The sequence below is a fragment of the Drosophila kikkawai genome, chromosome 3R (assembly GCF_030179895.1).
Source record: "Drosophila kikkawai strain 14028-0561.14 chromosome 3R, DkikHiC1v2, whole genome shotgun sequence".
NCBI lineage: Eukaryota > Metazoa > Arthropoda > Insecta > Diptera > Drosophilidae > Drosophila > Drosophila kikkawai.
The window spans coordinates 35,961,328-35,983,886 of record NC_091731.1 but is presented as its reverse complement, the minus strand read 5'-3'; the positions used below and the strand labels follow the sequence as shown (position 1 = coordinate 35,983,886).

General features: G+C 43.3%; 5 protein-coding genes across 5 annotated transcripts; 2 read left to right on the top strand and 3 right to left on the bottom strand.

Moving 5' to 3' along the window:
* Positions 1-166: 166 nt before the first annotated feature.
* Positions 167-3,418, bottom strand: EndoA (SH3 domain containing GRB2 like, endophilin-A). The gene is made up of 3 exons (XM_070286659.1): positions 3,143-3,418; positions 2,903-3,087; positions 167-2,775 (listed from the first exon to the last, which is right to left on the bottom strand). The coding sequence occupies exon 3, from the start codon at positions 2,677-2,679 to the stop codon at positions 1,570-1,572; it is 1,110 nt and encodes a 369-aa protein (XP_070142760.1). The 5' UTR covers positions 2,680-2,775; positions 2,903-3,087; positions 3,143-3,418; the 3' UTR covers positions 167-1,569.
* Positions 3,419-4,797: 1,379 nt separating this feature from the next.
* Positions 4,798-5,607, top strand: LOC108085706 (uncharacterized). Its single transcript, XM_017182421.2, has 2 exons — positions 4,798-4,953; positions 5,038-5,607. The coding sequence occupies exons 1-2, from the start codon at positions 4,900-4,902 to the stop codon at positions 5,485-5,487; spliced, it is 504 nt and encodes a 167-aa protein (XP_017037910.1). The 5' UTR covers positions 4,798-4,899; the 3' UTR covers positions 5,488-5,607.
* Positions 5,608-9,044: 3,437 nt separating this feature from the next.
* LOC108085676 (uncharacterized) lies at positions 9,045-9,670 on the top strand. The gene is made up of 2 exons (XM_017182370.3): positions 9,045-9,144; positions 9,203-9,670. Exons 1-2 carry the CDS (start codon positions 9,100-9,102, stop codon positions 9,530-9,532), a joined length of 375 nt encoding a protein of 124 aa, XP_017037859.1. The 5' UTR covers positions 9,045-9,099; the 3' UTR covers positions 9,533-9,670.
* A 670-nt stretch (positions 9,671-10,340) lies between these two features.
* On the bottom strand, positions 10,341-11,854 carry Rh2 (Rhodopsin 2). Its single transcript, XM_017182409.3, has 4 exons — positions 11,716-11,854; positions 10,732-11,648; positions 10,625-10,658; positions 10,341-10,570 (listed from the first exon to the last, which is right to left on the bottom strand). Exons 1-4 carry the CDS (start codon positions 11,812-11,814, stop codon positions 10,475-10,477), a joined length of 1,146 nt encoding a protein of 381 aa, XP_017037898.1. The 5' UTR covers positions 11,815-11,854; the 3' UTR covers positions 10,341-10,474.
* A 96-nt stretch (positions 11,855-11,950) lies between these two features.
* LOC108085673 (low molecular weight phosphotyrosine protein phosphatase) lies at positions 11,951-13,167 on the bottom strand. Its single transcript, XM_017182366.3, has 4 exons — positions 12,990-13,167; positions 12,748-12,929; positions 12,507-12,680; positions 11,951-12,442 (listed from the first exon to the last, which is right to left on the bottom strand). Exons 1-4 carry the CDS (start codon positions 13,021-13,023, stop codon positions 12,107-12,109), a joined length of 726 nt encoding a protein of 241 aa, XP_017037855.1. The 5' UTR covers positions 13,024-13,167; the 3' UTR covers positions 11,951-12,106.
* Positions 13,168-22,559: the final 9,392 nt, after the last annotated feature.

The window sequence follows — 22,559 nt, the reverse complement described above, 5'->3', positions numbered from 1 at the left end:
TAATATTTTTATAGCATTTCTCGTCTGTTTGTTTATTTCGTTTTTGTTTTTCTCGGGTTCCTCTTTAAATACATAAATATTTGATCTAGAGTTGCGGTTAGTAAACGCTTTAGTTAGTAGGTTTTTGTAAGTGTTGTTGCTATGCTTCTTCGATTGACTTGACTGGTTTCGCTTACGTTTACGTTTATTATTATCAACATTTTGTCTGGAAATCGTTTAACTAGAGTTATGCTGCTTGTTGGTATTGTTTAGGAGGATTCTGTTACATCATTACTTTGCTTTCATATACTTTAATATTGGTTTCGTATTTACTTCATTATGTTGCTGCTCAGTATAATTTATAATAAATACATAATAATAAATATACATGTAGATAATACGCTTAATAAATATATATATATTTATATATATTTGATTTCATTTAATATATAGTTTTGTTATGTATATAATTAACAAAAAAAACAACACACATAAAAAGGAGCAAAAAGTAGGATAAAAATTTCTCGCTTGTCTCCATCATTTTTTGAATTAGAATTTCCGAAGTATTCTTTACAATTTTACAACGAACATCGAGAGAACGTTAGAATAGAGTGTGGGGAGTATTGTTTTCGCACAAATATATATACGTAGGTAGAGTAGGTATAGGTATTCTTGGGTATACAATAAATATATATTTATATGCGGGGCGTATGATGTGGATAGGTAGCATAATAGCCTTATTTGCCAAGACAATATAAGCTGCAAGATGCGTAGTGCCTTCATTCTACCCTTCTACCCCGTTACGCATCTTGAACATTATATAGCCTTTCAAGGGACTCAGCTTAGAGAGCGCTTTGGTGTAGGTAAGGTAAGTTGGCTTAAATTACAACAATGAGACCGGAAGGAACAACATAGGGGCATAATAAGATCGAAAGAAAGAGACCCGTGATCGATAAGTTAAAGTATGGGTAGTTAGTTAATTGGCTAAGTGGTTGCTTTGCTTTCGACCAGCTGTTCTAATACGTGTGCTAATAGAACGGCGGCTGATCTATTGTGTGGAGTTAGTTAGCACTAAGACGCTGCTGCTGCTGCTGCTTCTGTTTGAGAATCAAAATTGAAAACGCAAGGAAGTCGCTTATGGGGCGCGTAACATTTCTCGTAAATTTAGTTAGTTATACATACGTATAGTACATTAATTTAACTCGTAATTTAATTTGTTAATTATTGTGTTGCCAACTGGTAAAATTTGTCGCACATAAAATTTAGTTAGCTTGCTGTATGGCCACCAAGAATATTTTAGCCGCAACGTGCTGCTCTGTGTGCTAGCTAAGCCGTAATTCGTAATATCGTAATCCGTAATCCGTAGTAACCCGCTCTTCTAATTCAACTATTTGTATATATATATACTATATATATATATATGCTTGCATGTGCGCCGCTGCTGCGCCTCTGATGGCGGCGAAACCAACATTATTGTTCTCCAATCCCTTCCGCGATCTCTACGTACGTTTTCAGCTCAGTTTTGATAGGATATGGGAGGATAATTGGGATGGGAGTAGCGGTAGCGGTTGGGAGACAGGATCCTACGCTTTAGTTGCCATTGGGCAGCGGTACCTGCACCTGGACGTAGGATTGCGGGAAGTAGCCGGTGCGGCCATTCACCGCTCCCTCGTACCAGTTATCGTCGACGCGATTCAACAGGGTTATGATGTCGTTCTCCTTGAAGCCCAGCTCCCCGGGATTCTCCGGCTCGAAATCGTAGAGGGCCTGGCAGCAGGGCTGCTGCTGGCGCTGCGGCGTTACGGCCATCGACTTGGCGGGCGAGCGCATCGGCGAGGGCAACGGCGAGGCGCTCGAACTAATGTGAGACGGCGTGCCATCTTCGTTGAGGCCGCCGCCACCGCCGTCCAAGTTCAGATCGAGCAGCGTCTTGGGCACAAACTCATTGCGTGGCCGGCTCTCCGCCTCGGAGCGCTTCTCCTGCAGCGTCTCCTGCAGGCCGCGTAGTACGTCGGCGCACTGCGAGTGAAAGTCGTAGAGTGCCTCGGCGAAGGTGACCAGCTGGGACACGTGCTCGGTGTCGTTCTCGAGCAGATTGAACATGCCAACCTGAGCCAGCTGGAGCGATTCACCAAACTTGTCCTCGGCACCCCGAATCTCATCGTCCTTGGCCTGCCGGCGACGCTTGCAGTCAAAGTCCAGCCGCCGGCCCTGCAGCTTCTTGCGATGGTGCATTACCTCCTTGAGGTCTTTGGTCTGCATATGGTGCAGTGGCTCCAAAAAGTTCTGCTTGATGTTGTCGTCCAGCGAATACTTGACGTCGGCCATCTGTTTCAGCGCCTCGCCGAATTCGACGAGCGCCTGCGCGAACACGCTGTTGTCCTCGCCGAGCTTCTTCCCATAAGTCAGCATGCATTCCGCGAGCAGCCCCTCCGGCTGCGGGTACGTGTTGGACTTGGCCTGACCCGACAGCTTCGAGATGCCCTTCACGGCGGCCATCTTGGCCCGCGCCGTGGGATTCGGTTGCAGGAACTCCTTCGTCTTCAGCTGCAGCTCCTCAACCAGCTCCACGGTGACGTCCGTCTTGCGTTCCATCTCCATGAAGTCCATGTCCAGCTTGGTGCCCTCGGCGCCACCCATCTTCTCGGTCATGTACTGGTTGGCCTTGTTGATCTGCTTCTTTAGTCCGGCGAAAGCCATGGTGCTGCTGCTGGTTTTTCCTGCTCGCCGGGGGGATGTGGTGTGGAGGTGGTGTTGCAATCACTGGCTTTCCAGTGGGGGCCAAAGACGCGGTGGCTGTGAACGGGTTGGTTGGGTTAGTCGAGACTCGAGTTTTGATTTCGTTTTCGATTTCGGATTCGCCTCAATGTCAATATCGCTGGCTGGCTGCGTTGTTGCTATTTTTAACGTTTGGAAGACTTACGCGTCGTGCACTTTTCCTCTCCTCGCTTTTCCTCCTGCTGCGCTGCCGCTGCCGCTGCTGGCGTCTCTGCTGCTGAGCTGCGCGGGTGGTGCTGCTACCTTGTGGTACCTTTTCGTTTGGGTATTCCCTTCTTCTCCCCCGCTTTTGCTGGGTGGCTCTTCTGCGCCGCGATGCCTTCGTGGAAGCTGTGGCGCAAATGCTGATTAGAGTACGGGAACGACTATTAATTTCGAGTTCTACTTCTCCGCTGGCACTTTCACTCGCTTCGCTTGCTCGGCACGTTCTGCCCGCTGCTTTCTTCGGATTCGATTTTTTTCCAGAACGTAACGGACCGCGGAACCTTGGGGCTGCGTAATGTTTGAAGGACCGTGTGTGTGGTGTGTCGTCGCTTCGTTACTACTACTACACGTCGTGCGCGCGGCGGGGGCGGGGGCGTTTTTGGGGTCGCGTTTTTCCTCCAAAAATCAATATCTCGGTTGGGTACAACAATTTCAGTGTGACCGTGGTGCGAAGAAAGTGGGAATTTCTCCTAAAACATCCACACCGGATATTCGAACCACACCTGATACTCGAACCACATCTGAATATAAACGAATACTTTTACGTCCGTTAAATTCAAATATGAGCGGACCTATAGATGCAAAGATTAATACTGTTAATTCTTGATATTTTTTTCCAGTTTGACGCTTAAATCCTTAAAACATTTTCCTGAAGAACGCTTAAGACTCAGTAATCTGAATTATTTAACATTTATTAAGTAAAGTATAAAGTATTTTTCAACATTTTTTGCAAGTCAATATATTGCAAAATTTCCGAGATATAGGGAGCCGAAGTACTACACGGAAAAATAAGGTACTGTCATGGTCAACACGATTCTGGGGAACTGGCAAGGTCGATTTCCACAATCTAAATACAGTTATGATCTGGATAAATGCGGATACGGAATAGACTAGGATATTTTGAAAATATTGAAATATAAGAATTTGGCTCTACTTTGATTTTTTTTTTTTTTGAAAAACGAATATTTTTTGTGTTCATTTTGTAGTGTAAAAACAAAACTCCTTGACCTATCTAAAAGTTCCTAGTTTATGCAATGTCTGCATATATTCTGAACACATTCTGAAAATTTCAGGACAATCGGTTAAGTCGTTTTTAAGAAATCGTTCAACAGTTGGAAAAACATGGTTTCGAGAAAAACGCAAAAGAAATAATCATTGCGGCAGTAAACTGCTCTGAAGAGCATGTTTTTTCAGTACGACATTGGATATCGAATAATCCTTTTAAGCACTTAATGTAAATAGTTAAGGAAGAATTTTTTTGCATAAATAATTTTCTATTTTTTGAAACCGTCACATGACCTCTTAAGAGTGTTGCATTCAAATATATCTAGATAATTAAAGTTTTCTGTTTACTTCCATAAAATCGCCTGTAGTTATAGTTTTATAATCTTATTATGATAAAAATATACCAACACTCACCGGAAACTATTAAAAACATACCCTAAAAACAAGACAAGTCCACGCTGACTCAAACTGGATTTCAAAAATAATTGTCATTTTGTGCAATTATGCATCAGCATTCCACAGTCTTTGCCAAATGGGTAATTAAGCTTATCTGACCAAAAGGTGCTACCGATTTTCAACCTGAAAGTGCTAGATAAACCTCCAGGGATTGTAAAAAGCCACGACGTCACAGCATGAGGCAGCAACTTTTCGACATTCTCCCAACACACTCTTTATTTTATTTTATTTAATTTTATCTCTGCAGATAACCCCCGAAGGCGACTTGGCAGCAGCGGCGAACAAATAACAATGTAAATCAGTTCAATCGCACGGCAGAAAGATATAGTTGAGATATAATCGGGGAGATAGCAAAGTCTCGGCCTGTTTGCCATGGCGTATAAAAGCCCCGCACCGCAGTGGAGCTGGCAATTAGTCTCGACGAAACCACAACGACTGAGAATCCACAAAGAACTCAGAAAAAAATAAAACAGAAACATGAAATTCGCAATTGTTCTATTGGCCGCCAGCATTGCCTGTGCCAGTGCCCAGGTGAGGATTATCCACTCTCTCTCGCTCTTCCTCTCTGTCGCAAGGATTATTTTGTTACGAGTTTTCTTCCATTTTATTTTCAAGTATCCACCTGCTGCTCCTGCTGGAAATCCCCTCACCGGAAATCCCTTTGCCGCTGCTAATCCCTATGCCGCTGCCTTCAATCCCTTCCTGAATGGAATTTTCGGTGGTGCCGGCACTGGAGCTGCCGCTGGAGTTGCCGCTCCCGTTGGACCCTCGGCTCCGTTTGGAGGCGCCTCCATTTCCAGCTTCTTCCAATCGATTGTCCTGCAGCGCGAGGCCGAGCGCCTGCTGTCCCAGCCTGGCTTCCCGGCCGATCTGGCCGAGCGCGTCCAGGATGTGGTGGCCAACTCCGAGGAGGCCATCAGCAGCTGCAACAACGCCACCTTGCCCTGGCTCCAGATCCGCTGTGTGAAGCCCCTGCTGACCGCGTCCAAGAACCAGTTGAAGGCCATCGATGATGAGTGGCAGGCGCGCCTCTCCGCCGCCTCCAGCACAGTGGCTCCTGCCTAAAAAACACTGGCAGGACTCGATTCTTTCTTCCTGCTCTCAGCTCCCTTATTTAATAACCCTTAATCCTTAGCAATCGACCAACATAGATGCAATAAAATTTAAATAAGCTCAATGCAGGAATTCTTGAAGCTTATACTTTAGAGGGGAAAGGGGTGAGTGGTGGCTCTTTGGCAGAACTCTTAGGTCCTGACCTAGGCCGCGCTTTGATGTGGCCGGCCGGCTGGGCTCTGCATTCCGGCGCTTTATTAAATTTCCCATCGGGAATTACGAACTTTAGCGTTGGCTCCTTGCCTCCTTGACGCTTTTTGGAAGGCAAATACTTGGCTGCTCACGTCAGCAAAATTTACCAGCTAGAATTTAGTCCTGCCGGGGAACGTGAACCATCAAATGGGAATGCTGGTATCCTGGCGAAAAGAGAAAGGTGTTCTCAATTAGAACACAAAAATTAGAGAACTAATCTTGATTAAGCGTTTTAATAAACGTTTAAAAATGTCTAAGAAGCAGAAGTTAAGGTCAGGACTTAAGAGTTAAAGTCCTTCAAAGTACTCCGATTCAAAATACCTATATTTCCATAGTTTTAAATGGGCCAACAGGCCAACACTGTCACGCACACTTGAGCGTGACCCAGACCATCGCTGGAACTTGACGCATTTTGGCCAAATATTTGAACAGGGTTTCCCCCTCCTTTGGCAGTCGTTAGCCTTGCCCTCCCCTTCCCTCCTAGTCTCCTTTGTGACGGGTTATGACAGCTCTTTTATGCATTTATCAATTGACGCTGCCAAATTGTTTCCAGTGCATGATTTGGCTCTCAATTGGACCTCATTTTGGGGGCCAGGAGTTCAGCTCGCTTGCATTGAGCTGAGTTGCAGCGGCAAATGTTGATTTATGTGCCAATGCAGCCTCAATTATCCTGGCATGTCCTTCGATTCCATTCGCTTCGATATGGCATTTGCATATGAATTCGAGGAGGTCCCAGGACTTGGCTTGGCTTAACGACCTTAAGCCCCAGGAAGGATGAATTTAAATTCAAATTCAACTTGAAATGTGTAATTAAATGTAAATTTCCAAACACCGGCACACACAACACACCCCTTGGAATAGGGGAGTGCAAAGTTTGAGCCACTTAATTGAAATATTTCAAGATTGAAACTTGGCTACGGCCGTTGTCATTACAACAACGGCGGATGAGCAGCAGCCGCTGTTGCCGCAACTTGGCAAAGTTTCGTGTAGTGTTAGCCGCGAACTCCTCGAGCAGCCCACTTGCCATCCCCCCCCAAACTGAAACCTAAGCTCTGTTTTGGTAATGCAAAAGTTGCGGCATTTGAAATTCACGCAACAGCAGCAAAAAATGGTAATTCCAGGCACAAAATAAAATCCAGCCGCATTCGGGGCTGCCCAACTAAATATATATATGCCAAAATTGGTTAGCAAAAACAAAAAGCGGGGGGTTGACACACACACACTGGTAGGACACTCTTTTAAAAGTGCATGTATGTAAATTTGTTTTGGGTTTGCGGCTTTTGTTTTGATGCAAAAGTTGGACGCAGCCCCCAAAGTAGGCAACGAAATTTCTGCGGCTTTTGGCCTCTGTCAGAGTTCGTTAGTTCACCATAATGTTGGGGGGGTTGGAAAATTAGTAAATCTCTTAAATCTCTCCTCGACCAATGTCCGAATTTAGTGATCCCTGGCTTTAATGGTGTTTAGCCGCTCGCTGTTTGCTTTTGGCACCTGCTACTGCCACTTCCGTTGGCCGCTGATAAAGCCATCTAATTATACAAAGTTATCCCAAGAGTTATGAGCATATACAACATAATGGGGTTGAGGCTATCTAGATATCAAAGACACAGATAAGGGGTACAGTAAACCCTATCAAGAAACAAACAAAAGATAAATATACAGCTGTGTTCACGGAAATAGCAGTGCCCAACGACCTGCACGTTTAAGATCGGAAAATCCTGTTACAAACACTATTTTCATAAATTTTTTTTTCATAAAAGCTTAGTATATTTAATTATTAACAATACCACAATCATTTAATTTAGGTAACATAAACCTTTTAGAAGATATAGCTAATAACAACAAAAAAGGTCTATATTATGCCGATCATTGAAATAGCAGTGAAAAACTAAAATTCTTCATAAATTTAAAAATTTCGTATAAGAAACCTATTTCTTCTTAAATTCCAATTGACTATGATCTAATATTTTGTTAAATAGCCTTTAGAAGCTATCATAGCCTCATACCTGGGTGGCATGGAGTCCACCAAGTCTTAGCAATGCTTGAGGGGAATATGGCCTCATTCCTCCTGCACAAATTGCCAAAGCTGCATCTTAGAAGTCGGAAACTTCTTTAATAAGTAGCCCTTGATGTCCCCCATAAGTTTTCGATCGGATTTATATCCGGGGACTGTGCAGGCCATGGCATTGCATCCACTTTTTCATTAAGAACCCACTCCTTGGCTACCTTGATGGTATGATTAGGGTCACTATACTGCTGAAATGTTCAAATTAATGGCATATTTTCCTCAGGATACGGCTGCAAGACAGTTTTTAATATTTAGACGTAAACATAATGGTCTTTGATCCCACCGATCATATTTACGGGACCTAAAACGTTGTATGAAAAGTATACCCATACCATGATTTTTAGGCCACCGTGTTTTACTGTCTTCAGCGTATGGTTTGGGGGGTACTATCTATTTGGGGGTCGACGGACATATTGTCTTGTCCTATTCCACCAAATAAAACCAGTTTGGAGTCATTTGTCCAAAGGATATTACGCCATTTGAAAAGTGGCAGTTCAAGGGGCTATTCGCGAACTCCAATCTGGCCTTGATATGCCTATAACCAAGCAGTGACATTTTCCATGGACTTCGCGAATCTAAAATTTATTCAATAAGTCCCCGGCGAATGGTCCCATGACTGATTCCCATGCCAATTCCCGCTCATATATCCCTAGAGGATGCAAAAGGACGAGCTTTGCTGAAGCGAAGTACGCGTCGAGCCTGTACAATTGGGGTTTTGCGAATCGTACCCCGTTTTTTTTGGGTTCGGTTCATATTTTATGACTTATAAACTATTTTAAAAGAACAATTTCAAAGATTTGGAGACTCTTTACATGTTTTCCCCTTCTTTCTAGGCTAAATTATCTGATATCTTTCTCTCATGGAGCAGTGAGGTCCTGCGCCCACTAAAATAATTTTTTTTGCGTTGTAAAGGTGTATTATAGTATAAACTATAATAACGACCTTAATTAAAGTAATTTTTTACAAAATTAAAAGAAATTTCGGCACTTTTTGCGAAAGAAAATTAAAAACTGCTATTTCAGTGATCGGCCAAAACGAGCTGCATATGTGAAAAAATATCAATAAAACATAAAAGTAGAGCAAATCTAACGGAATTTTTTCTCGATTCTTATCTTTATGTTCCATTTTACAAAAACAATGTGCAATAGATCAGCTTGCAAAAAGGAATATGTACAAAAAAACGTTTTGAAGTTGTTCCTCTGTCGCACTGCTATTTCCGTGAACACAGCTGTAGATAAAGATAGCTAGAGACATCTACAAATTTTTGAAAAATTGTATCTCAGTTGCTTATTGAAGGTTTAGCCAAGATGTCGAGTGTTTCCCTGATCGCAGTCTGTGTGTTGCTCTGCCTGGTGGGTTTAAAGTTAGTATAACTGTTATATTTTAATTAACACAAAATTCTTCTTTAAGAGCGGACAAGCCTGGGGTCAATATGAGGCCGTAGATCAGGCCATTGCCTGGGCCAACAATGTCTACCAGACCGTTGGGGTTGTGACCAGAGAGAAGCTGCCAGTTACAGCTTCGGCTCAAAAGGAGGGACAGGATATGCTGGATACCTTCAAATTGGGCCTAACCCATTGCGAGACTGAGCTGAAGGCCACCAGGAATGTGGACCAGCACAGGACGTGTGTCAACGCCTTGACAGCTGGCTATTACGCCTCTTTGGGTCAATTGGCCGGCGAGCTGTGGGCCATCCATGGAGCCACCTCTGGGGCATCGCGTCTCAGTTTGTTTTGGTAGTCTCAAAGTATTAAAAGAAGGTGTCAACTGAATCTCTTTGAAACTTGCACTTGTATAAAAATGAAATAATAATTGTTATTGGTTTAAGTTTACAAAAACATTTAGAAAATAAAGTAAAGAATTGAAGACATTTTGTAATGATGAAGAGACTTATTATTTAAAAATTCCAAGTCATGATGTGTACACAAAAAACAATTTTGATTATTTAACAGGCTAAAATACCAATCTGTCAAAGCTGAGAAAGTGACGAGTACAGATCCCAATCCATTTCCGATCGCTGGCTGTTTTCTTTGTGACCTCCCTGCGCCCTCTCTTGTACTTTAATTAGACTGTCTACTCTTGAGGGCCAAGTCCCTGGGCTGGGGTGGCTTTAGAGGGCTTTGGCTTGGTCTAGGTCCTGGGTCCTGGCTTGTCTAGTGCTCATTAGGTAAATGTGCGGGAGCTGGAAGCAGCATTTCGTAATTATAATCATTAGACGCGAGACAAAATCCGCACAAAGCAAATAGCGACATTAGCTGCGTGGAAATGTGTGTCAATGAAGATGAATCTGCCTGAGACGTTTCGAGTTGTCAGGCCCTTAGTCCCGGGACAGGCACTGCAGCTAGTTCTCATGAAATTGGAGGGCACTCCTCCGCAAGCTTGAATCCCCAGGCCAGGCCCTAATGAGAGTGCATGCACCGCGTTAGTTGGGCGTGTGTGTGGGAATTCCCATTTAAGTGTTCAATTATTTGCTCTACTTTAAATTTAAAACTAACAGACAAGGAAGCTTACTTTGTATACCCTCTGAGAATCTCTTAATTTCGATATATTAACGTGTCTTTTACTTAATTTTATTAGTTATTTTTTTTTTACATTTTTGAATCACTTTATGATGGCTGCGGGTTACCTTTTTTTACATTTTCGTGCCTCTTTTAGGCAATTGCATTTATCTTTCTTGGAGGCCTAAGCCTTGGACTCGGCCTCAGATGTGGTTTCTGTATCGGAAGCAGGTGCATCCGGTTTGGGCTCATCGGTGTTGCCGAATACGCACATAGGACACTGCAGGGATTGATAAATAAATATTATAAAATATGATCTACTTAAAGGTCTCACCTTTTCCTTGAGAACTATTCGGTATTTAGGATGGCTAAAGGCAAAGCAGGAATTTGTTAGAAATTAATTTAAATGAATTTATTAATTAACAAAAGAACCCCTCTCACCTTATGCCATACACAATAGGATTGTATACCGCGCTCGTCTTGGCAAAGGTGGCTCCCCAAATGGTGGTCAGGGGGGTCAAGCCATCGATCTTAAAAAGACCAAAATAGCAGATAACCAGGTAGGGAGTCCAAGCCATAAACCACAGAGAGATGGTGGTTAGGGCCACCTTGGCCAGCTTGCCCTCGGCACTCTTGTCGCAATCCTCAGAGCTCCTAAGCGACTTGACGTTCATCTTCTTGGCCTGCTCCCGCATTGCCTTCTCGTGGGCAGCCACGGCGGCAATAATGAACCAGTAGGAGTAGCAAATAAGGAACAGCGGCGTATAGTAAACGAACAAGGAGTAGGTTATCAAATACGATCGAGGATTCCACAAACGCGTCATATAATCAATACTGCAGGCAGTCAGATTGCCCTCCGGCACATAGCTGCTCCATCCCACTAAAGGCATGACGGTCCAAAAAACAGCCATCAGCCAGATGAAAAGGATTTTCATTATCGAAGTCTTGACGGTCATGGGAGTGCCATTAATGCCCTTTACAATCACATTGTAGCGATCGAAGGCAATCATGCACATGGACCAGATGGAGACGCAGCCAAAGAGGGAACCACAGCCGGCGTAGATGTCACACCACAAAGGACCCAGTACCCAGGTTTGGTAGTAAAAGTTGATGATCATCACCGGGGACTGCGAGGCCATCATGCAAAAGTCCGAGAAGGCCAGGTTGAGAACCAGGAGGTTCGCAGGAGTGCGTAACGATTTAGTTCCTCCAAAAATGTAAACAACCACTCCATTGCCGCAGCAGGATATAATCAGGATGATCAGGGTGAAAAGGCCTAGAATCTTGCTCATCATGGGGTCCATAGGTGCGAAGCGGCTCCAGTAAGGGTTCACGAGGTGCGCCATGTCGGGCAGCACCTGGCGAGAAAGTAGATATCATAAAATTATATTATAAATTAGGTCAGAAGCCTCACACTCTACTCACATTATCCAGCACGGAACCATTGCCGCCCGACTGGGCCTCAAACCGTGGCCCAGAAAGGGCCAAGGCCAATGGCGTCTCTGGCAAATGACTGCGCTCCATGCTCAGCTGCCCGCTGCCCCTTCATCGAACTCGATCTGAGCTGGACTGCTAAGAAAAACAGCCCTTTATAGCCAGGTTTTAAGCCAATTAGGCGTAACAAGGGGGGCAGGGCAAAGACTTATAAACGACGGACAGCTGCCAGATAAAAGTTTTTTATTTTTCTTTTTTAATTCCAACTCAAGTCACATTCTCAGACTCAGGTGCATACGCTTAATAATCAATGTCTCAAGATCAAAGAGCCTCTGAATCCATCTAAATTGGAGGTGGGTTGTCCGGCAGTCCAAGCTCAAGCTCATAACGTTGCAAGAAATTTCTGGCCGCACTTCTGGCAGAGCTTTCGTCGTGTTCCCTCCTCCTGGCAGCAATTCATCTCTGTGGAAGCCGGCGGGCAGTGCTGTTTACTGTGAGAGGCCTTCGAGTAGTAAAGGTCCATCTTGGAGGATGTAGTTTGTCCGCCAGTGGATCGGATGCTCTCAGAAATCTCAGCCGGATTGTTGTCAAAGTAGGCATTATCCTCGGAGCTGGGCACCTCGTACCTAACAATGTCTACCTTTTGGAGAAGGATGAGCTGCTTGCAGCACTCCTTGATCTGGTAATAGGCGGCCCTAAATATACTTTGCTTGCAGGTCTGCATTAGAAAGAGTAAATAAGGATCCGATAATGATAGGATAAGGATCAGGAGTCAAACTCACCGGGGTAAGGTTGTGGATAAAGGCCGTCTGGCCATCCTGGCCAAAGGAACTAAGCAGTAACAACTCGGAGTCCACCCTAGAGCGGTTGGCTTCAGCCCAAAGCTGGAGTTCCTTGTAAACGGTCTCATCCATGGCCACCACGTAATCGAAGTAGGCAAAGTCATCCATGGAGAACTGTCAGCCAGAAGGCCATATATGGTATAATTTAGATAATGTTGCATATTTAAAATTTTAAGCTGACCTGACGGCAGAAGTGATCAGAACGCAGACCGTGCTCACGGAGCACTCGCAGGCAGCGCTGATCAGGTCTGCGTCCAGTGTTCCAGGTCCTCAGGCCGGCGCTATCCACCTCCCAGTAGATGCTGGTCTTAACCATCAGGCTCTGCATGATTGCCTCGGCCATGGGCGAGCTGCAGGAGTTGCCTGGTTCCCCAGAAATCTTTAGTTAGATTCCGGAAAGTCAACACACGTGAAAGATCTTACCCATGCACACGAACAGCAGCCGTTTGAAAGACATTTTCAGCGTTTCTTTTACTTGGTTTTGCGTACGGGATTGTTTCGTTTATTTGTGTATTTTTACTAATATCAACTAAAATTTATAAAATTTTGTAAGCTTCCGTTCCTGGTTTATGCTATTTTTGAATGATCTGTATCTATCGAAGCTACATGTCGACTCGGAATACTTGTAACTGCAAGGCTACTTTGTTTTTGTCCGAATCCAAAATGACAGTAAATGATCATTTCCCCAGATTATTATCCGCACTAATGCACTTTTTACAGCACTTGCAGCCCACCCACTAGATTGAAGTCCTAGTATGTGTGTGCCACGCCCACAAGCCCATTCAACACTCTGCAGTCAAGGTGCAGAAGGAGGAGGGGAATGAGGAGGGCCACCAGATAGTGTCACGTGGCTGTCAGGTGCTGGCGGTGGCCACGTCGTGCCGCGAGCTGCATTCGAAATTAGCCAACAAGTTCAGCGAACTTGCAGGTGGCAGGGGTAAATTGGAATTGGAATTGGATGAGGCGAGTGCCAATCCCACCCTCGTATGGTAAATTTCTTGGAAACATGCACTGTGGGGACACAAATCTACATATATATGGGAAATGCAGAATTTAAGTCCTTGTTTCTTGGCAGCTTAATTTGGGAAAGCAGGTTTAATATAAGACTTTGGTATATTGTTTTAAGATATTGATTTATTTGGGTATTTAATTCATTTATCCAGAAAGATTATGGCTTATAAATGACTTAACAACATTTTAAAACTCTAATAAAAATCTTGGCTTTCGCTTTAAGCGTTCCCTTAGTACTGGTGTCCTATCTTCCTGTTTCTTGACGCTTTTATTCTAATTTCCAAGCTATAAAAGTCTCTTATAAGAACAATTTATTACAACAGCTCTTAAGATCAACATAAAATCGAATTTCTCCCTGTGTAATCGTGATTGATAGAAGTCCCTTTTATGCAGTTGTCATGTCATAAAGGTGCAACCCACACAATGCACCGGGAATTCATTTTATTTCAGTCTCAATTAAACGAGTTCTGTCTGAACGGATCAATTTTGAGCATTTCAGGGGGCCAATGCTAGCCACCACCGTTGCCTTTTTTATTTCCATTTACCATGGGGAACCGAGAGTTGCCCTGTTGTAACTTGGCCATTGGCAATATCCAATTGGAATTGCATTGAACGACTAAATTGAAAATGCAGCTGAAAAAGCATATTTCACTTATCACTTTTCACACAAAACACACACACACACACACACACACACAAGGGCCAGGCCAAAACAAAGAGGGCAGATGCTGCCAGAGGGGCAGGGCCAGGGACAAAAAACGGGGCAAAATGAAATTGTAAGCGCAAAAGTAAAACACACGAGCAACAGCAGCAGCGGCAGGAACAACAGCAACAAGTCAGTCAGTCACCGGGCGAGCGGGAAATAATATGTGCAAAAGCGGGTTAGATGCCGGACGGAAGGACGGACGGAAGTGTGGCTCTGGCACTGCATTGTTGTTTTAATTAAAAACAAACCTCCCGAGCTGTTGGCCCGACAAAAACAGCACCACCAACAGCACAGCCCAGGCAGCAGTGGCAGCAGCAAAAAGTAAAGCCAAAGTGAGCAACCTGAGAGGCAGGCTGGGGTGTCTGTACTGCTGAATATTTAGTGCAAAGCTGAGGGGGGAAAGAAAAATAAAAATAAAAATAGAAAATGGTTGACAAAATCCCCGCAAAGAAAACCCAACGGGCAGACGGAAATGTGCGACTATCTCACACATACACTTATGGGAAGTAAGTAGTTGTGGCCGCCGTCGTAATGCTGTGGCATTTCCCCAAATTAAAGGATGAGTCCGACCAAAGCCGCACCTAATGGCAATTTAAATGAACGGAGAGAACAAATAAAACTAAGGCCTCGCACCTGGCGGGTAAAATGCTTTTTGTGTTGACCGCAAATGCAATTCACAGCACCACACAATCGGTGGTGGAACGCGGCAGGTCAAGAAGAAACTAATAAAACATGGAAGTGGGAACTATGTACCTAAACTAACTAACAATTGCTGCAGCAAAAGCAAGCAAAAACTAGAAAAGCAGCAACCATATTACCAACAAAAGCAGAAGCAACAACAGCTGCAAAAAAAGCAGCAATAACTGCAATAGAAGAAGCAACAAAAGCAGCAATTCACCCCCCAAAAAAGCACAAGCTACAAAAGAAGCAACAACACCCACTATGGCTGCCATAACAGCAACAATTGCTGCAACAACAGCAGCAACGTAACGCAGCAAACACATCAGCAGCATCCTCATAGTTTTGGCCATACAAACACATACAATTAGGCACAGGCACACAAAACGCACAGACAGGTGAGGAATTGTGCCAGTCAGGTGGGCTGCTCGCTGTGTTTGCGGCCATTTTCCCACTGATTGAGGTTCAGCGTAGATTGATATACATATGTTTGTATGTAGTACTTCCTGTTTTGCTTTTTAAAATGAAATTTGCCCCCAGCATATGAAAATATGCAGCTTGCTGTCTCCTGAGGTGTGATAAATAAATTAGAATGCCAGCCAGAAATGGGCGTGGCTCTCTATTGTTGGCTAATTTCATGTGTTTTCTAGCTGTGGGCGGCCTCAATAAATATTTATTGTTGGCACTGACAAAACAAGCGGGCTTTCAAATATAACGTTTTCATCAGACGAAAGCAGAATTGCAGGTCAAACTAAGGGGAGAGATTAAACTCTATCATTTAAAGATTACGGGTTGAAAGTCTTGAGATTGTGTGCACTGACAGAAAATTACTTAAGTAAATTTTAAATAAGGGGATTATTATGGAATGAGTTGATTTAATTTGTAATTAAGTACGTTTTTATTTAATTAATTTGAAAAGGTAAGGCAATCTTTTGTTCTCGTCTTCCCTAATCGTTGTTTGCTCACACCTTTATAATCTTTTAACTAAACCAAATTTTATTTCTCCATAATTTATTTTTGAGTTTCTAAATAAGTTAAACTCAAAATAAGTTTTATTATTTATGTAATAATTGTACAACATGCCATTTGATTTAAAAAACATATCCTCCATACAATAATCTCCAGGGTATCAAAAACGAATAATATATTTCTTTTTGAGTGCGGTATCTTATCTGTAGAATATTTTTTTTTAACAGATAAATAACAATCATATTGTGCTGTATACTTTTGGGGTTTCGAGGGGGTCCGTTTTCCTAAATGTCTTGGGAAAACATTAACAAATGATGCGGCGGGCAGCGTGGAAGAGCGGAAACTGACCTAAGATAGGCGGATCCGAACGGAGGAAACCCAAACGAACCAAGGGGTCTCATTAAAAAGCCAAAGGCAAATATGGTCGGGCGTCTCTGCAATTTCCTCAACCTTAAATTCGACCTCATCAATAGCAACGGCAATGGCAGCCGGGTTGCAAAATCGTCTGGCCGAGATTTTTTGTGGCCGATAATGCCGCACGTAGCGGCAATTCAGCAAATGATGCAGGACAGGCTGGGACAGGACAGGAACCGGGGCAAGGAGCACGTTCCACGGCCAAGTCAAGTCAATCGTCTGGAGCGGCATCTTCATCTTCTGGCTCCGGCTCGGCTCCGGAGGAGCTCGTAAGTCATTTAACATTTTGAGGTATTTAATGAGCCAAAAACTTTTGGCCGCACATAAATTAAAAGTCGACTGGCAGCAGGCAGCCGGCAGCCGGCAACCTGAGGAGCAGTGCCACCCCTCCCGGGGGGAATCCCATCTAGGGTCAGGGTCAGGTGTCCGTCGGCTGACCAGGCAATGGCTCTATTAGCATGCCCATTAAAATTAGACAAATGGTTGCCATTGCCGTTTGCCGTTTCGCATATCCGCAACTTTGGGCCAGTCCGCAGATTTATGGCCATCTGAGAGGGGGGTTCAACTTCGACGGCCAGTCATGGGGTTCGGCCTGCTCGGCCAGGCCTTTGCCGCAATCACATACGCCACTTGAGAGAAATGCGCTGCGGCCGCTTTCGTTATGATAAATGATTTTGTTGGCAGCCAAGCGAATTGCATGTGCCAGTCCGTAAAGTAAAGGAAAGTGTGTGTGTGAAGGTCACACTGAAAGTCATCTATAGGGTAAGTTAGGGAGGAAAAAGGGGGTTTAAAATGGTTCAAAGTTGGATTTAAAATCATCTCAAGATGTGAAGACTCTATAGATCACTGTAACACTTGCTAATAAAATTGTTTTTATTATATCAACTTATCCGGCATCTTTTCTTAATAAAAGATATATCACAGTGTCATAACAGCATAATTTAGTTTTTGTTGTTATGAAAATGAAATACGAGCCTGAAGTATTTTCCAGAAATCGTAAGCTCTTAAGGTTCAAGCAAGTATTTTAATCATTACCCCCTAGTTTTTAATAATAAATTTAAGCTATAGTGTCATAACGTCCCAATTCCGAACCAATTTTTATACAATTTCAGTGCCAAAATCAAGTACATATTTCTTCACTTTAGCCTGAAGCAATTATACAACCCCATTCCTAAGCCTTTAAGTATTGACATCTCACTTTAAGAGCCGACACTTCCTCCAATTGAGCTGCTCAAATGGAATGAGATTTTACCGTCTTGATTTGGTTTGCTGGCAAGGCAGGGCACGGGCTTTTGTGTGTATTTGTAAGCGGCTTCCACTTGGAATTTTCTTCTGCCTCATCTTCGATGCCCTTTGCCGGTCCCTGGACGAGTTCCTGGCAAATTTAACCCTTCACTTCATTAAACGTACTTGCCGATACCCCAAGGGCACACAAATCACTTTGGCCACAGATACAAAGGCTGCCTGGCTGGCTAGGATTGGATTGGGTGTGGCCATAGAAATTCGACATATAGCCAAACAAAAGCCTAATCGTGCAGCTGCCTCTGTTTTTTTCCCCCACCTCTTCCCAGTTACGCCTCCAAAAGAATACAGTGGAGGGGAGGAGAAGGTGGAGCAGATCTGGAGAGCTGCCGCCTTTTGGTTGTAATCCATCAACCGGTTTCGGTTTTGATTCGGGCCACTGTCACAACAAATACAGCAAACAAACGGGAGAGGTGGTGGTTCCTCCTGAAAAAGGGTTTCCTTTTTTGGGAGGAGGAACTGAGCTGAAGATGGAGATGGCCACAAAGGGACCAAAACGACGCCGGCAAATTGTTTTCCATTCTCCGGATTGTGGCCTGCTGGTGCGTGCTGTTCCCAGTTTCCGTTCGGTGTTTTAGGCATTTAAGCATTTAGTCACTCTGCCGAGTTTCTATCAGTCATTTCGGTTGTCATTTCATCTGCGTTCTGTTCCGTTTCCCCCACCCTAGATCTCCGGTCAGTTGAAGCCTTTGTGCTTGAAATGAATTCAATGCGGTGTACATATGACAAATTAAGCCCCCAGGCCAAGGCACAGGCTTTGTTTCAGTTGGGAGTGGTGACTGTGATGGTGCTGAGGGGTTTAATTAGTTAAAATTAACCTCAGAAAATTACTTTAAAATATTTAAAAAACCATAAACTTCCAAGATGTATAATAATTACAAAATTAAGTGAAAGATTTTTAAAACTATTGAAATAACCCACTCACCACTGTTGGAAGCCTGAATCCTTGGTCAAAGCTTGTGGCTTAATTAACATAGTTTCCATTAGTTTGAGCATTTCTTTGTCTCTCTTCTGACTGCAAGCTGCATGTCTTTCACCATTTCAGTTGTCAATCTTCCCATTTCGATTGCAGCTGGTGTTATCTTTTTATTGTTCTTATTGTTGCCGCGTCAATTTCAATGCCGCACGCACATGACTTGGCCGCAAACTTTGCTATTTGCCACGACTCGAGGGCTCCAGGCCAGCAGCCACAAAACCATGGCCAGCACATCTGAAATCTGAATCTGAAGGAGCAGCAACAGCAGCAGCAGCCGTTGGCTAAAGTTTCCTGCACTTTTTGGAACTCGCAACTTTTCTCATTTGTGCGTGTGCATTGGTAAGTTGCAACACCACCACCAGCACCCTTCGCCACGATGTCCAACTGTGGTGCCGACCCTCGGACGAGCACGAAACTAATCCGCAACATGACGACAAGAAAATTGAATTCTTGCAACTGTCAAATTGAATTTGCCTGCGAGCCTGGCCCGAACTCCAACTTATCTGGCTAAAAGGGAATAAGCCCAAGAAGAGCACTTTATATTTTTTAAAGAAGTTTGAAAAAGGATAAAAAATGTACCTATTTTTATAATATAAAACTGGGCTCACTAAAAATATGAACTTTAAGTTTTTAAAAACATTCGAAATTAAAAGGAAGAAGTCTTACTGCTATAAAATTTATAAGTAAACATTTTGCTTTGGAATTTACACACCCAAAATGCTTTAAAATCAGCCTCCCTCCCACCACTTGGCCCAAATGTTTTTAATCTGTTATTTTATGGCCAAAACTTAAGGACCAAAAATGTTCTTGGAAATGCCAGACCTCTCACATGAGTGATGTTATTGCCTGCGCTGACTTTTCAGCCATTGTATGTTTCATTTATTGACAAGCAGTGCCGCCTGGTTCGTGATAATGACAGACTTCATCGATTACGCGATTATCGCAATGTCACTTTACAAAAATTTCCTCATTTTCGGGGCGGAAAAGCTTTTAGCCTTCGCCCTGGCACTTGCCCTACGTCTCTGTCTCCATCTCCATCTCAATCTCATACCCACTCTGCGTCATTTGGCGGATGAAATTGCTGCGCTTCAAGTGTAATATCACTTAAGCTCTTAAGCAGTCAACAGAAAAAAAAAAAAACGAGAGGAAAAAACCTTAACCCAAAGCAGACGCTTCAATTGCCACACTTTTAGCACTGCCTTGGCCCCCGTTTTTCATTTTCATTTTCATTTCCAGGCATGTACACAACACTCCCGGACTGTCGGAAAATAAAATGTCTCTAATGTGCTGAGCTGTTTTCCGCTAAAAGGATTTTGCAGTTTGAAATGCAGTCACAGGCAGCGGCTGAAGTAGTCCCATAATTGAACAAAGAAAACTCAGGAAATTTGCATTGGCCAGGCATAAAATTACAGGCACTTGGCTCCACGGGACAGGTGTAACAAATTGTTATTTGCGCGGTAATGGCAAATAAGCAATCAACAAAAACAGCAGCGAAATTAGTCACCTGTTCGGAGGTAGTAGTAGTTCGAGGTAGTCAATGGAAAATGGCAAGCTGGAAACTTGCTGCAGCGGAAATTTATGCTGCAAATGCTGGCAAACAATAAAATAACGAGTTGTCTGTGCAAGCAAATTGCATCAGAGGAACAGGCAAAGGAACAGGAGCAGGACTAGGAGCTGGAACAAAAACGAGCGAGTTTGGATGCACGTGCCAAAGTCAAGGAGGCAAATGCCTTACGCTCGCCTGCCTCGTCTAACAAACGTGGCAACGACGACACTCAGACGCAGACAACCAGGTTAACAAGGCAAAACCAAGGCACCCGGACACAGTAGCAGCAACATCAGCAAATGGTAGCAACACCAACGACAGCAGCAACATCGAGGCATGCAAAATTTGGCCCTTGTTTGCATATTTGAGCTCCTCTGTTTGTTGCCTATGTGGACTGAGGTGTCAGGCAACAAAGGAACGGGTTAAGAGAGGAGTTAAAGACATGAAAAGAATACCATAGTTTTCAAGAGAAATTTTCAAATAATATTTACAAGATCAAAGGTTATAGTTCTTACTTGATTTCCTAAAATATAAATCTCAATAATTCCTTTTATCTTCAACTCTGATTAAGTTTCTCTGCCTAAATCGAAACCCATCTATACATCTGATCAGATTCCGTGAATCAATTACCGCCCCTGCTGTCCACAATTGTTTGCATCTGTGTCCCGCCAAAAAGTTGCAATTTAATGACAAAATTTGGCATGGAATCCAATCGAATGTCCAAACATGTTGGGCCTCATTAGGGGGGGGAAATCCCATTCTGCGTGCATGTTTAATTTAAAGCTCAAATCGAAATGCTGCGTGACTTAATTAAATAGCAATGTTATCGAGTAGGGAGTAGCGGTATTATCCTTTTGCTCCCCCCTACCCCCCCTCTTAATATTGTGCCGATGCCGGTGGCAATAACAATTTAGATAAACAATGGCGGCAGCATGTGGCGCGTGATATGCAAACGTGCGTAATTAACCTTTTGAAATAGGCACCCAGGTAGGGGATATCAGCTCATACTCCCACTGAAAGACGGCTTTATCCATTGCAAGAGTATTGAAGTACAGAGAAACCAAAAGTTTTAACATTAATTATTAATATTTACATTATTTCTTGATTTGATACCCTCAAATGATCAGTTTCTTAACTTAAATAACTACTTATATATTCCGAGTGTATTTATTTATGTATTTATACATGTACCCATATATTTCCCAAGTGCAACTGATGAGACAAGGGCCCTCAAATGCTACACGTTCGTATGGAAACTGCCGCCGCCGCTGATGGCGCTAATCTAAATGCCACGCAATGGACTCCGCCGACTCCCCTGAACTATCAACAAATGGCATTAAGCATAATTATCAGTTTAATGCAAGTATCGCTGCCACAAGCCACAAGTCTGGGGTTTCTGGGCCAAATGTCTTCATTGTCGTGGCCATCAAAGAGACTTGCAAATGGCATTCGCAATGACATTTGAGCTCTCATTCCGATGCCGCTGCCGAGGCCGATCTACCCCCCGAATGATAACGCGCTGCGAGGAGTGTGACTAATGTTGACTTGATGATGATTAAGTTGTTCGTCTCCCCAGGACCCTTCCCATTGGGGGGCGTGTTGATTGAGGACTGATGTGGGCGTGACTGCGTCAGAGCAACTATCAAGAAAAAATAATATGTAGGCGATGGCAACCAATTTTGGCTCAAAGTCCCAGTCCACGGAGGAACGTGATTCAATTAGAAAAGAAAAATACCATGCTGCAGAAAATAAAATGAAATATACTTAAACACTTTCTGCCAATAATCAGTCAGTGGCCCCGCCGGGGATTGTCACGGCACCTTTTAATTATGTTGATAATTAGTTGGCGACGTGACGGCTTTGAAGCCTGCCCTCGGCGGCCTGGAATTGCCGTCGAAACTTGGCCGTTTCGAGCGTTGATCTCTTTTGCCGAGAGGAGTTTGGGAATAACACGGAAAGAAAATAGTTAAACTCTAGAAAAAGGTGTGATTAAGAGGGGTATTGTGGGTTTTAAATTAAATATTAATCCTATTTTCATAAGGAATATAAGAAAATTAAAGAGAAATTCCACAAAAATAGAGTGCTTGCCATTCATGAAAAATACAAGAATATTTCTTTTCATAATTGGTACAGAAATAGATTTTTTTAATTCTTAAAATGCTGATAAGCTTGAACTTGTATTATTTAAATTAAAAATTATGTTTTTCTTATTTTATTTCAAGTCTAATTAGCCAACTCGACAGGTTATTGGCCACCTCAATTTCCTTATAATAATTTGTGAGCAATAGAAATATATACAAGACAGAACACTACACCCAAAAGGCACACATTTCTTTAGTATTTACTTATAATAATATAATTAATTAATTGTATGAACATGGCTTTCACATC